The 14,768-nt window shown below is 46.7% G+C and overlaps 1 protein-coding gene across 4 annotated transcripts in view; it reads right to left on the bottom strand.

Annotated features, from left to right (window-relative positions):
* Positions 1–14,768, bottom strand: part of PHF20 (PHD finger protein 20) — a 107,636-nt gene that overhangs the window by 54,720 nt on the left and 38,148 nt on the right. For all 4 annotated transcript variants that reach the window (XM_068263161.1, XM_068263160.1, XM_068263158.1 and 1 more), the window contains exons 2-4: positions 4,070–4,187; positions 3,810–3,981; positions 494–578 (exon numbers count right to left, since the gene is read on the bottom strand). In XM_068263161.1, the coding sequence (XP_068119262.1) occupies positions 494–578; positions 3,810–3,981; positions 4,070–4,152 (340 nt within the window). In that variant the 5' untranslated portion in view covers positions 4,153–4,187. The remainder of the gene's footprint in view (positions 1–493; positions 579–3,809; positions 3,982–4,069; positions 4,188–14,768) is intronic.

The raw sequence follows: 14,768 nt of genomic DNA on the forward strand, positions 1-14,768 counted from the left end.
TGCGGCCATGTTTGTAGAGGCAGGAGAGCCCGACCCGGGCCGGGGCTATTGAGCGGCGGGGACCCGGAGGAATGGCACAGAGGGCTCCTCCGTGCCTTCAAAAATGATCCAGTATTAAACTTTTTTTTTTGATTTGGCCTCGGAAGTCCTTTAAATCAATCAAATCTGCCTGGATGAAAAACAAAAAAACTAAAACACACTTTGTGCTGCCTCAGGTCTCAGATCACTAATTGAGGTTTTTTTTTTTTTTTTTTTTTTTAAAGGGCATAATTCGCACACAACTGGGAACAGCAGATTAAACGGATTGTATGGATCAGTAGAATGATGGTTCTGCATCAGGAAATAATGCAGCATGCCACTTCTGAATTCCACAGAATGGGGGAAGATTATTGCACAGGCCTGGTACAAGATTATTGCACAGGTGGGTACAAGTTTTCATTGTTGCATTCTCAAGAGAACTAGTTGTCCAGGACATGGGAAATGCGGTCCTTACCATCCTTGTTGACAGAGGTTATTTTCGCTGGATAAAATCGGCAGTCAGACCAACAAGCCAAGACTTGTTCATTCACACGGAATACCTACAAGGCAAAATAGCACATAAGCATTACTGATCCAAGGCTGAAGACTGGGAATGAACTTGGGGATCATGACCTTGTTTCACTGCACTCGGGGGCCAATTTTTCCACCTCCATTTAGTATGAGGGTCAGATTCTGAATACGATGAACAGAATGTGTAGGTAAACCCTCATAATACATGGAAGGGGTAAAATTGGCCAATCAAAATTGGATGAGTGTACATACCCCAACTCTAGCCACAAATTAAAAAGGAGGTCGGCATAATAACTACACCAACTAGTTCTATGGTAGTTGGCACTGACATTTAACCACTTGCCGACCAGGGGATTTTTCAATGATCGGTGCAGCGTGGGTTCTACAGCCAGCAGCACCGATCAGGAGTGCAGCAGGGCGATCAGACTACCCCCCTTTTTTCCCCACTAGGGGGATGTCCTGCTGGGGGAGTCTGATCGCCGCCGGCTGCATTTGCTTAGCGGGGGGGGGGGGGGGGGGGGGGGACTCTTCAAAGCCCCCCTCCGCAGCGTTCTCCGCCGTCTCGCCGCTGCCTCCCTCTCCCTCCCCCTGTGAGCTGCGCAGGACGGATTTCCGTCCTGTGCATTGAAGGATAGGCTTCAGCCTATCATATGCCGGCGATCCCCGGCCAGAGGCCGGGGATCGCCGATCCGCCTTACGGCGCTGCTGCGCAGCAGCGCCGTATGATGTAAACCGCGGGGATTTCTTCTCCGCCTGTTTACATTTTGCCGGCGAGCCGCGATCGGTGGCTCTCCGGCTGTTCACAGAGACAACCTCCGTGAACTGACATGGAAAGGCCACTCGATCGAGCGGCCGTTTCCATGGTAACCCGCAGACGACCAGTTTACGCCAATCGGCGTTAGCTGGTCGTCAAGAGGTTAAGGATACCTTAGCACTCAAACTTTAAAAATGGGCATGTGTAGCAGGCAGTCCTCATGCCCACAGCTCCTCCCATTCTTCTGCACCCACCTCAGTTACCTTGTAACGGCTGCTTGAAGCTACTTCCGGGTCGGCCAAGGTTGGCAAGCAGTGTGCACCCTGGATCACGTGCCCGAAACCAGGGCACTCTGCACACTATGCAGTTGTAACATCACTATTACGTAATGCACAAGCTCAGAGTGCCCTGGCCATCGGGGCTGCATCCAGGATGCGCATCACCGTGCAGCACCTGCACACCGACCTGGAAGTAGCTTCAGGCGGCCTTTACAAGGTAACTGAGGGGGAGGAAGGGGAAGCATTGGACTTGAGGACTGCCTGCTACACATGCCTGTTTTTAACGTTTATGAGTGCTAAGGTAACCTTCAAACTGAACACAAACACTGCAGGGGATTTCTTCAGCAACTACATGTGGAAGAAACATAATAATAAATAATAATAATAATATATATTTTATGGTGTGTTGTGCAAGAGCTCAGTTTCACTTTAACTACTTTAAGACCGAGGTGACTGAAATCTTGGTGGGCTCCTGGCAGGCAGGGCATAGATTTCAATCACCGCCCACATCCGTCGTTCCCGTTGCTCCCCGCCGCTCAAACCCAACATCTCTGGCCGCAGCTCACTGGCTCTGCCTGTCTATGACCGCAGAGCAATGAGAGTCGTTCTGGAGCCGCTTTCTTTGGCTCCTGGCCATGTCCATCAATGTAAGCCGCTTACATTGATAGACATGGTCAGGAGCCAATGAAAGCGGCTCCTGACTGGCTCACATGACTGCCTATGTCAAGAGGATCCCGGCGTGCGGCGATGGTGGCGGGTTAGCGCGGCGATTCGTTGGGATTCCGGTCTTGTACCAGCGGTCTGGTCCTTAAAGAGACTCCGTAACAAAAATTACAACATTTTTTCTACCATCCTACAAGTTCCTAAACCTATTCTAATGTGCTCTGGCTTACCGCAGCACTTTGTACTATCACTGTCTCTGTAATAAATCAATGTATCGTTCCCCTGTCAGACTTTTCGCCCTGTGTCTAGAAGGCTGCCAACTCTTCCGTGCTGGTCTGTTTATGCACACCCCTCCAGGCCCCTCTCTGCACACTCCAGTGTGTGTTATTTACATAAGCCAGCAGTGTCTCTGCTCTCTTATCAGTGATAGAAGAGAGCTGGATAAAAATCCTCCTCTGTTAAGGGGCCCATACACTGAGCCGATTTTCTGGCCGACAGATCGATCGATCGAAAATCGGTTGGCCAATCGACCGATCGATGGCCGATTTCGATGGATTTCTGTCGAACTGGCAGGATGGAAAATTTAGGTCGATCTGATGAGATTGCTTATCATTTTGCATTGGCCTTAATGGAAATCTGATGGCAAAAAAATGCCATCAGATCGAATTTCAATAGATTTCAAACTGAAATCTATTGGAATTCTATCCTGGTAAAAAATGTTCTAAAAACGCATCAGATAGATCATCAGATGCATTTCTTATCTATCTGCTGCCAATCTGACGAGTGTATGGGCACCTTTAGGCTGTGAAAGGAGCTGGTCTGACACATACTGAGGAATTACACAGGAAGAAAGGATCAGCCTCACAGCCTGTCACTAGTATTCAGTGCAGGAGAGCTGAAGGGGACAGAAGGTAAAAACACACAAGTGATCTCTTGAGATACAAAAGGAAGGTTGTATACAGCCTGCTTGTGTATGGATGTATTTTCTATGTGTGGACACACTGTACATCAACCTACTTCCTGTTTTTGGTGGCCATTTTGTTTGTTTGTTTACAAACAAACTTTTTAAAACTGTTTTTGACTACTTTTAATGTGGCGGGGAGCGGCGAAATTGTGACAGAGGGGAATAGGAGATGTCCCCGAACACACTGGTATGTTTACTTTTGTGCGATTTTAACAATACAGATTCTCTTTAAGGGGGCAGAGGCCGCTGGTACTTAAGTGGTTAAAACATACCTATCTATGTGCTACCTATTCTGATATCAGCATGTAGATTTTGGTAGCCAAGTGATCTGCCCACAAGGTCATTCTGAGAACCAAACAAACTTAAACTATCCCTTCCCCATCAGTATTTCCACTGGCTGCTCACATGAATCAGCCCTGTGCTAGACAGCATCTTTCAGTCACAGAAGAATAAGGTTAGGCCATTATGTTGGCAATATTGACTAATTAAAATCTACAAAAACAAACAGGATGTGCAACCAGGATTTGCACAGCCCCAGCCTACAGGCTTGTTATGCAGTACAACTTACATACATATGAGAGGTTCCTAGACCATTACTTACCACAGGGGGCTCATCATCTACTAAGCCTTCTCTCCTCAGTTGTATCTTCTCTAAAGGGCGAAGGTAAGGACTGTCCCAGCAAAACCACTCATCATATCTGTGATTCCATCGCCTAAAATGGATCAGGACTTTGCCTTCTTCATAGTCTATTTCTTCTATATGTGCAGCATACCTAAGAAGTGAATAAAAATAAAATAATCGAACTAAATCCCTGAGACAATATACTGTTTATGTATATGCAGGGTTGTCATGCAGTGTACCATTTCTTTAGTCTATCCCGTGCTTCTAACTGAGCTCCGACTTCAAAAGAGATCCCTCTTCGGTTTGGTGGGTGCTTAGTCATTCTATATGCCGACCTTTACCACAAGCCATTCAAGCCTGAAGGAATAAACAAAAACACAAGATACTTCGTTTAAAACAGAACACCATGACAGACCATTGAAGATTTTGCTTTTAACAATCTTACAGGTATACAATGGAAACAGGACCCCCAACAATTTCATTCTGGAAAATTTTATTAACTCACCTCTGCACTCTTATCAAGGCAGCATACATCGCTAGGGGTTGTGCTAATAAATTCCAAAAAGTTTGGGGTGTTTGGACCAAGAACCGGGATACGCTGTCCGCAGAATAAAACTAGCAGTATTACAGGTGGTTAAGAGGGAATAGATCCCTTTATTTCATGTACATTCTAGAGATACACTCAAATACACCATTCTTAGCAGGCCCAAACCCCAGTTGGGAACTCGGTGCTTTTGCACCTTAATGGGTGTGGCTTGGAGGTGGAGGGAATTATAAAAAAAAAAAAAAAAAAAAAAGGAGTCTGAATACAGTGCATGACGTATAATCTGCTAACGTCACAGGTACTGCAACAATTTTTCTCTCATCGAGACCTAATCTCTCAAGTTTGACGTTAATCCACATGTATAAAAATATTTATGTATAGTGTCCGTTTGTAGGCCTCTTCTAAGTGTTCTCTTCTTATGTTTGTATCCCAGTCTGTTTCTGAAACTTTTTTTTTTTTTTTTTTTTTAAAACACACAATCTTACATGTTTGGACAAATCAACCCAAATTCAAGAGCATGCTCCACTGACGATTACACACTGAAAATTTGGGCTAGACGGAATCCTCAGCCACACTCCTGTCGCCAGGAGCGTCCTGCGAGCTATTCTCGCACTACACCTGCGCAGGGCGCTTCCAGGGACAGGAGTGCGAACATGCAGGCGCAGTGGAAGGTGACAGGCTCAGTAAGCGAAACTGACCCTAGTCGAGGGACAGGAGGATCGTTCCAGGATGGCATGGGCACAGGGCGGCTGCAGGAGACTGGCAGAAGCTGCTGGAGAGATACTTAGAGAGCGCACTTCTCCTGCGTAGGCTGTCCCCAACTGACAGAAGTGACAGGACCCAGTTCCCGAAGCTGCGGAGGACGGCAGCGATCCGAGCTTATGGGGCTGGAGGAAGCCTCAGGTATGTAATATACATATACCTTTTTCAGGAGCTCTGGTACACTTTAAGATCAACATCTTCATTAACCTCCTGAGCGGTACGCCAGACACTGTGTCCAGCATGCGGCTTCAGAGGTTTTGCTGGCCTCAGGAGTACACCGGTATAAAACTATTCGTTTCTATGGATGAATAATATGTTAGCTAGCACTAGGCTAGCTAGTATAAGCGTGCACAACTCCCAGATTGCCCAGGATCCCCCCGATCCAGCCACGTATACATTACCTAGCCTGGTTTCAGCACTCGGCGCAGCCTCCCTGCACAGCTCCGCTCTTCTCTATGGGGAGGATTGGGTCTGCACATGACGTCATATACGATCCTCCCCATAGAGAAGAACGAAGCTGTGCGGGGAGGCTGCGGCTATCGCTGAAACCAGGCTGGGTAATGTAAAAGTGGCTGGATCGGGTGGATTCTGGGCAATCAGGGGGTTGAGCACACTTCTACTAGCCAACATATTATTCATCCATAGAAACTAATAGTTTTATAGCGGGGGGACTCAAGGCTAGCAAAACCTCCTGAGCGGTATAACGCTCAGGTTAAACAGGAACTCCAGTAAAATGTTCAAAAAAAAAAAAAAAAAAAAAAAAGTGCTTAATTTTTACAATAATTATGTATAAATGGTTTAGTCAGTTTTTGATCATTGTAAAATCTTTCCTCTCCCTGATTTACATTCAAACATTTATCACATGGTGAAATTTTTACTGCTGGCAGGTGATGTCACTGGAAGGAGGAGATGCTGCTTGCTTTTTTGGCAGTTGGAAACGTCTGTCATTTCCCACAATGCAACAAGGCTCCCACAGTGTGATGTCAGTACCTCAGAGCTGTGTGTGCTGACATCACAATGTGGGAGGGGTTTCACCACAAAAAGCCATGCAGAGCCCTCTGATGATTAGTTTGAGAAAAAATAGATTTCTCGTGGGAAAGGGGGCATCAGCTACAGATTGGGATGAAGTTCAATTCTTGGTTATGGTTTATCTTTAAACATTCAAAAATGAGAAATACTTTACTATGCAGGTACATTGGCATTTTTGTTCAGTGATATATGGGGCGAGAGCGATTCAGGACCAGTGCATATCATTACTCATCATGGTTTAACCACTTGAGGACCATAGGTTTATACCCCCTAGTGATTAGGCGATTTTTTACAATCGCACTTCACCGATTTCACGATGTATTGCTCGGCCATACAACTTACCTCCTTTTCTTGCCACCAATAGAGGAACCTTTTGGTGGTTTCTGGGGTGCATTTGTTTATTTTATTACGATCCCTCCCTCCCCCCAAAATCTGTACACTTCAATCACCTCTTGTGAGGATTAGATTGTGAGCCACTCCAGGGGACAGCTAAGTGACAAAGCTGTCCCCTGTACAGCTTTGGGCTAAATCGCAGCGTTGTACTAAATAAAATAACTACAGCCTGCCAGCTCTGATCACAGCTGGCAGGCTGTTTACTGTACGCTACTCTGTCTTGGCAAGGAACACGTGCGCATGCATTCCCTGCTAATCCCAGTCTCCAGACCCCGACGGCAATCGGCCCTGGGGAGCCACTCTGCGGCTGCCAATTGGTGTTAGGCAGTCACAAAGTAGTTAAACTGGACCTGAACTGCACAAGACAGAAGGAAAACAGAGAAATCCACCATGTACGTATTTAGAGAGTTTAGCCTGTCTGATTCCCCCTCATTTGTGTCTAATTACAAGTTGTAAATTGATCTCTCCCAGTGTCAGCTGACTGCCACGACAGAGAAGCTGCTTGAAAGCACAGGATGTTAACAATATGCCTGCTTCCATGGAAGCAGGAAGTAAGCAAACTCCAGATTTATTGCAGGCTTTGTATCAGCTCGAACAAAGAAATGCGTTTTATTCAAAAAAGGTAACCTTAACCCAATAAAAAAAAAAAAAAGTTTAACTTACCTGGGGCTTCTACCAGCCCCCTGCAGCCATCATGTGCCCTCAACGTCACTCACACATCCTCTGGTCCCCCGCCGCCAGCTAGATTTGTTTTTGCCAACCTGGAATCGGCGGGCCGCCACGCGTATCATTGCACGTGTGGTTACAGGACGCTACAGCGGGTGTCAACATATCTTTGTACGCATTACAGGTGCAATAAATAAACCTAATAAATTCATAGTGAACCAGAACTTGGGGCCCATCCTTACTTGGAAGCGCAAAACGCTAGCTTGCACAAGTGTTTTACAGCGATTAATGTGGTTAAAATCACTGTACACGCTCGCAATCAGCGCTTTTCAGCATTATAATAGTGATTGCTCTAGAATTGCAGTAAAATGCTACATGTGGCGCATTTTGCGATTGCCGGAAATTGCCTACGATCGGTGGCAATCGCGGCAGTGAGATCACTGCCATATAGCTAGTATTGCACTAGCGCTTGCTGGCGATTACCAGGAATTGCCCCAGTGAGAACAGGCCCTCAAGAGTGTTTAAGGGGCTGAAAGACCAAAAAGCCTCCTTACTAAAATGCTATGCGAAACAGAATTTTGCCTTCTAAAAAACAGAAGGCATTTGCAAATATCCAGGTTGGCATGAGCATTTGAGGTGTCCCACAATACATCACTGCTGAATATGCACATCATCCCTTTGTTGTCCCTTAAAGCTAAAAACACCTTCAGAACTGCTGGAATGCAATGATGTGTCAGCTTGTTAATATTACAGAAGGGTAGGACTTAAAAACACCCAAAGTTACAGATTACCCAGTAAGCTCATAGTGAACCAAAACTCCTAGAAGTGTGTAATGCTGGGTACACATGTGGTTATTTCCAGCCCGATCGACAACAACCTCCTTACTAAAATGCCATATAGTGAATAAGCTAGTATAGGCAGTAAAAATAGCCACACTAACAGATGGTGCTAACAGCCCCGGAAGGTCCTGACCATGCTGAACAATGCAAGCAGCATGCATGGCACCTACCTCTTTATCTTATTTCAGATGGGAGGCTGAACAGATTTTTAAGTCGCTCTAAAGGCTCGTGCCCACGTCACAATTCTGAGCAGCATTCTTCTGATGACTAGCGATTTGAGCAACAAGGTAGTGCTTTCACAATCTTGTGACGTGGGTACAAATGTGCGATTAGGTGAACTATACTTTGTGACGTGCAGTAATAATGACAGTCATGGTGCATCTTTAAAGGAGTTATTAGGCAAATTGTGTAAAATTAGCTGTACTCACCTGGGGCTTTCTCCAGCCCCTTGCTGCAGACTGTTCCACGCCGACCGCTCTGCTCCCCGCCGCTGTCCCGGTCTCCGTGGTCGGTATTCAGGCTGACCGCAGGGTCGACCTCATGTGCAGCTGCGCGAAGCGCCGCTGTCAATCATGGCCACGTAAACTGCGCAGACCTACTGCGCCTGCACAGTTCAACGCGGCCCACATGGCCATGATTGACAGCGGTGCTTCACGCAGCCGCAGTAAGGCCGACCCAGCGGTCAGCCTGAATACCGACCACGGAGACCGGGACAGCGGCGGGGAGCAGAGCGGTCGGCGTGGGACAGTCGGCAGCAAGGGGCCGGAGAAAGCCCCAGGTGAGTAAAGCTAATTTTACACAATTTGCATGATAACTCCTTTAAGATCCAACGACTCCCACACAAAGTGCCATAATTGTTCACGTGTTCCTGTGGAATGGAAGGTGGATCGCAGAATGCTCGTCGCCGGGTGACGTCACTGTGATTCATCTTCCAGCCTCGAGGTGAGTATTCCGCTTTAGAAAACAGCATCCTTATTTGTAGTTCAACTATTAAGGGCCAATTCCCATGGGCCTGTGGATGCAAGCTGCACATCTGTCAGTGGCATTCCACCAGTATCGGACAGGCTTCTAGCAGGAAAGCACTCCACAGATGTCAACTACAGCCACGGCCAAGTCCACATATGCTGCATCGCATTCCGTTGTCTAAAGCTAGGTCTACACATAGCGATCCAGCGGCTCGATTAGCCGCCAGATTGCCTCTTCCACATCCCCGTGCGTACACGCCGCGTCCCCGCTTATCTTCCGCTCGATTCAGGGCTGTGGAGTCGGAGTAATTTTGGGTGCCTGGAGTCTGAGTCGGAGTCGGGAAAAAAAATGCACCGACTCCGAATGAATTTAAATTGTAATTAAAATAGAAAATATGAGAAAAATGTTCTATTTCTCAGATAGTCATAAATAATTTATACATACAGTAATAGCTGTGCTTAGTCCACAAAAATGAAATCAACCAATCAAAATTAGTTACTTGTGCTGCTTCAATAAAGCAGTCCCAGTATTTTTAAAGTCAGATATGCACATCTGATTGTGACTGTATATATATGATGTGTACACAGGAATCTCTTATATATACTAAATAACATCTATGCTGTAAGTATAAAGCCTGATGTGTAGCCGTGTCACTAATAGAGATGGTCAATGAGATGGAAATAATTCTGCGTTGATTCTGATTTATGCAAATGTATGCTCTCTTTGCTCATGAAATCAAATAATTTGATATGTTAAAATTTGGTTTGGGGACTACGAATTAAATGGTACCTGAGAAGGATGAAAAGAAAAGTTTTATACATACCTGGGGCATCTTCCAGCCCCCTTCAGGCGAATCAGTCCCTCGCTGTCTACCTCCACCACCTGGATCTTCTGTTATGAATCCTGGTAATTCAGCCAGTCAGCGCAGTCCGGCCGCATGCCGCTCCCACAGCCAGGAGCGCTCTGCACCTGCGCAATAGTGCTACGCAGGTGTAGTATGCTCCTGGCGGCGGAGTGTGTGCATGCGCACTACACCAGACTGGCTCAAGTACCTGGACCCATAGCAGACGATCCAGGTGGCGAGGCATGGATTAGCCTGAAGGGGGCTGGAAGAAGCCGCAGGTATGTATAAAACTTTAATTTCGACCACCACAAGAAAAGGAAAACCTTTTTGGGCCATAAATAATATATCCAGAACAATCTGAATTTCAATAGTTCAAATTTATAATCTTTATTTAATGTACAAACAGAACAAATTCATAAAAACAATTAAAATCAGTCTCATGGTGTGTGTCAAAAGTTATTGACAATCTCCACCTCCGGAATACAGTTTAATCAGATCATGCTACAATAGTATAACATATAGTTCATAGGGCAGGGTGCTATCAATAGTGCATAATTGTGCAAATAATTAAACCTCATCGAAAATCAGGGCTGTGGAGTCGGAGTCGTAGAGTCGGGTAATTTTGGGTGCCTGGAGTCGGGAAAAAATGCACCGACTCCTAATGAATTTGTAATTGTAATTAAAATAGAAAATATGATAAAATGTTCTATTTCTCAGATAATAGTCATTAAAAATAATGTATATATACAGTAATAGCTGTGCTTAGTCCACAAAAATGAAATAAACCAATCAAAATTAGTAACTTATGCTGCTTCACAAGTCCCCGTATTTTTAAGGTCAGATATATATATCTGATTGTGACTGTATATATGATGTGTACACAGGAATCTCTTATATATACACTAACTAACATCTATGCTGTAAGAATAAAGCCTGATGTGTAGCTGTGTCACAAATAGAGATGGTCAATGAGATGGAAATAATTCTGCACTGATGCTGATTTATGCAAATGTACGCACTCCCTTTGCTGATGAAATCAAATAATTTGATATGTTAAAATTTGGTTTGGTGACTACAAATTAAAGGGTACCTGAGACGGATGAAAAGTAAAGTTTTATACATACCTGGGGCTTCCTCCAGCCCCCTTCAGGCTAATCAGTCCCTCGCTGTCCTCCACCACCCGGATCTTCTGCTATGAGTCCTGGTAATTCAGCCAGTCAGTGCTGTCCGGCCGCATGCCGCTCCCACAGCCAGGAACATTCTGCACATGCGCAATAGTGCTGCACAGGTGTAGTATGCTCCTGGCGGCGGAGTGTGTGCATGCGCACTACGCCTGACTGGCTCAAGTACCTGGACTCATAGCAGAAGATCCAGGTGGTGGAGGAGGACAACGAGGGACTGATTATCCTGAAGGCGGCTGGAGGAAGTCCCAGGTATGTATAAAACTTTAATTTCATCTGTCTCAGGTTTACTTTGTTACACAGTAGTACTATACTCTACATATGCACTCCACACAGAGCTGCAGGGAATCCACTGAGAATGCTGTGCACATTGAACACAGAGGTGTTGTCTGTCACCCATAAACCTTGTTCAGATTGTGCATGAAGAATGTGTAATAGAGGAAGAATCTCCTCATTCCCCTGCAGAGTACCTGCACATCATTCTTACATGTACCCACACTTACATTGCCTAGGGCCTGATAGATGTGCTTTGTTCCGGTTTGTACCTTTTACAAGTACTCTTACCAAGGACTAGTTTTAGTCTAAAGGGAATAAATATAGTAGTCTACATATCCTTCTCACTTCAGTTGTCTTGTAAAATTCCTAAGCGTTGGCAGTTATGAGACGAATTTCATGTTACATACTTTTAATCAACAAAATTGTAATATGCAAATTAGAGGAGTCGGAGTCGAGGAGTCGGAGTCGGTGGATTTTTGGACCGACTCCACAGCCCTGTCGAAAATAAAGTGCTGCTGTGCATACAAGTATGGTTGAGACCAAAAAACAATTCTCAAATCAAACAAGTCCAACAATCGGTGCTCTGTACATGCCTGCGCACCCACCCAACAGCGTGGGCGCACGCATATACACAGTGAGTGCAAAAAACAACAAAATTACATGACTGTAAACAGATGGACGCTGCCAATCTCAAAGCGTCCACTAATGTGTGAAAACAGAAACAAAAACAAAAGCCAATTTGTGCTAAAGGCAACAACTCTGACCAGCGTTTGAAAAAATAAAGTGCTATGTGCTATAATGTAGGATGCTAAGCAAGGATCGCATAGTGGGCGTGAAAAGGCACCACTTACCCAAATGAACATCCAGGAGGTGACCCCAGAGAACGCCTGACGCGGTCGCAAGCCTCACCCTGGCACACTTCCTCCTTCCGCTCAAAGGAGGAAGTGCGCCATGGTGAGGCTTGCAACGCTACCAATAGGATACGTGCAAGCTGTTTGGAACACAGGGTGGGTGGCAGAATTATGGGTATATAACTTCTTGTATCCCCGCCGAACACCTGCGCCAATTAAGCCTCATTTGAATCACAAGTAATTACTCTTGATTGCTCGTGAGAGCAACCCTGAAAGTGACTAGTGTGTGACCCTCACTGATAAATTCCAACTAAGAAGCCATTTTCTGCTAGGAAAATGTTTTTAGAGAGCAGGAAAGGGGTATGAATGTGGCAAATAATTTGAAATCACAGGTAATCACTCGGAATAACTCATGAAAGCAAACCTGGTCACTTCCTGTCTGAGTCAGGACCGAGTCAGCCACTTACATTCCTGATATTTAACTCTTCCAGGCTCAGAGAAAAAAAAATAAATAAATATGTAACAGTCGTTTGTGTGCTAGGCACTGTACATACACATGGCCATCTCATGTCACATGGCACCTCGGTTATCCTTTAACCTCCTTGGCGGTAACCCCGTGTGTGACACGGGGTAAGCCGTCGGAGGGTGCCGCTCAGGCCCTGCTGGGCCAATTTACATAATTTTTCTCTTCAAACACGCAGCTAGCAATTCAAACACGCAGCTAGCACTTTGCTAGCTGCGTGTTTGGTCTGATCGCCGCCGCCGATGCGCCGCTACCCGCCGCGGATACAGCCCCCCCCGCATACCCCTTGCGCAGCCTGGCCGCCGATGCGCTGCTACCCGCTGCGGATACAGCCCCCCCCGCATACCCCTTGCGCAGCCTGGCCAATCACCGCCAGGCTGCGCTATGGGGTGGATCGGGACTCCCTGTGACGTCACTCCGTTCGTCGCAATGGCAACGGGGGAAGCCCTCAAGGAATTCCCGTTCAGAACGGGATTTCCTTATAGGCAAGCGGCACCGGCGGCGATCGGAGGGGACGGGCGGACGCCGTGGGGAGGGGGGGGGGAGCATGTGGCTAGCTACATGCAAAAACAAAAAAATTCCCGCGCAGCCGCAGGAATTATACCGCCAGGGGGGTTAATAAATCACTGAAGTCTTTCTAGAGCCATACAGCTCATGTGATTTGTTGATTAGGGCGCTCACAGAAACGCCCTTCAACTAAACAGCCTCATACACAAAGATTAGCCTCTGCTGATAATCACCGATCTGACGACAATCTAGCATGTGTACAGTGGCCCCTGATGTCCCAGCCAGTTAGCTTGGCATACCCACTCAATCAAACCCTGGCTGAGGACATGGTTCGAACGAGGGGGTTAATGGCGAAGTATGGGGACAAAGGACAAGTAAAGTATTTTAACTACTTAAAGACCTCACGCCAATGGGCGTCAACGCGGCGGCAGCCCCAGGACCGCCTAAAGCCAATTGGCGTCAAGTCCTGGGGCTGCAGTTTCCCAGGGAACGGCCGTGCGCATGCACGATCGTTCCCTGCCGCTTCACGGAACGGAGTTCCGTGAATAGTCTGCTAGCCGCTGATCACGGCTATCAGGCTGCTTGTAAACGTAAGGGGAAAGAAATCCACATTGCTTACAAGCGTACAGCGCTGCCGAGAGCCGATGCCCATAAGAGACGGAACAGGAGTAGGCGAGTGATCGCTGGGCTCTTAAGCTGGGCTGTGTTGGTGGTTGAAAAGCCTGCACAGACCAGCACTGCAGAAAACTGCCGACCTGGTCTTTGGGGGGCAGTGTATGGACAGCCTGCAGTGTATGGACAGCCAACAGATCTCTCTCTGATCATAGACGATCAGAAAGATCTTTCTCTTGGTAGATCTGCCCATACACAGGGTAGCACGGTGTAGTGGTTAGCACTCTCGCCTTGCAGCGCTGGGTACCCGGTTCGAATACCAGCCTGGTCAACATCTGCAAGGAGTTTGCTCTCCTCGTGTCTGCGTGGGTTTCCTCCAACACTCAGATTTCCTCTCACATCCCAAAGACATACAGAGAAGTTAACTGGTTTCCCGAAAAAATTGGCCCTAGACTGATATATGGACAATTCGTGACACGACAATATGCTCTGTACAGCGCTGCGTAATATTTCTGCGCTATATAAATAAAATAAATACACAGCCCCTGCAAAGCCCATAAGCCCCCTCCAAATGGTATTAAAGAGAACCCGAGGTGTGTTTAAAGAATGTTATCTGCATACAGAGGCTGGATCTGCCTATACAGCCCAGCCTCTGTTGCTATCCCAAACCCCACTAAGGTCCCCCTGCACTCTGCAATCCCTCATAAATCACAGCCGTGCTGTGAGGCTGTGTTTACATCTGTAGTGTCAGTCTCAGCTGCTCCCCCGCCTCCTGCATAGCTCCGGTCCCTGCCCCCGTCCCTTCCCTCCAATCAGCAGGGAGGGAAGGGATGCAGGCGGGGATTGGAGTTCTGCAGGAGGCGGGGAGAGCAGCAGACTGACACTATAGAGATAAACACAGTCAGCTCTGACAAGCTGTTTGTCAGCAGCGTGGCTGTGATTTAT

Source organism: Hyperolius riggenbachi, chromosome 12 (assembly GCF_040937935.1).
Source record: "Hyperolius riggenbachi isolate aHypRig1 chromosome 12, aHypRig1.pri, whole genome shotgun sequence".
In the NCBI taxonomy this organism is placed as follows: domain Eukaryota; kingdom Metazoa; phylum Chordata; class Amphibia; order Anura; family Hyperoliidae; genus Hyperolius; species Hyperolius riggenbachi.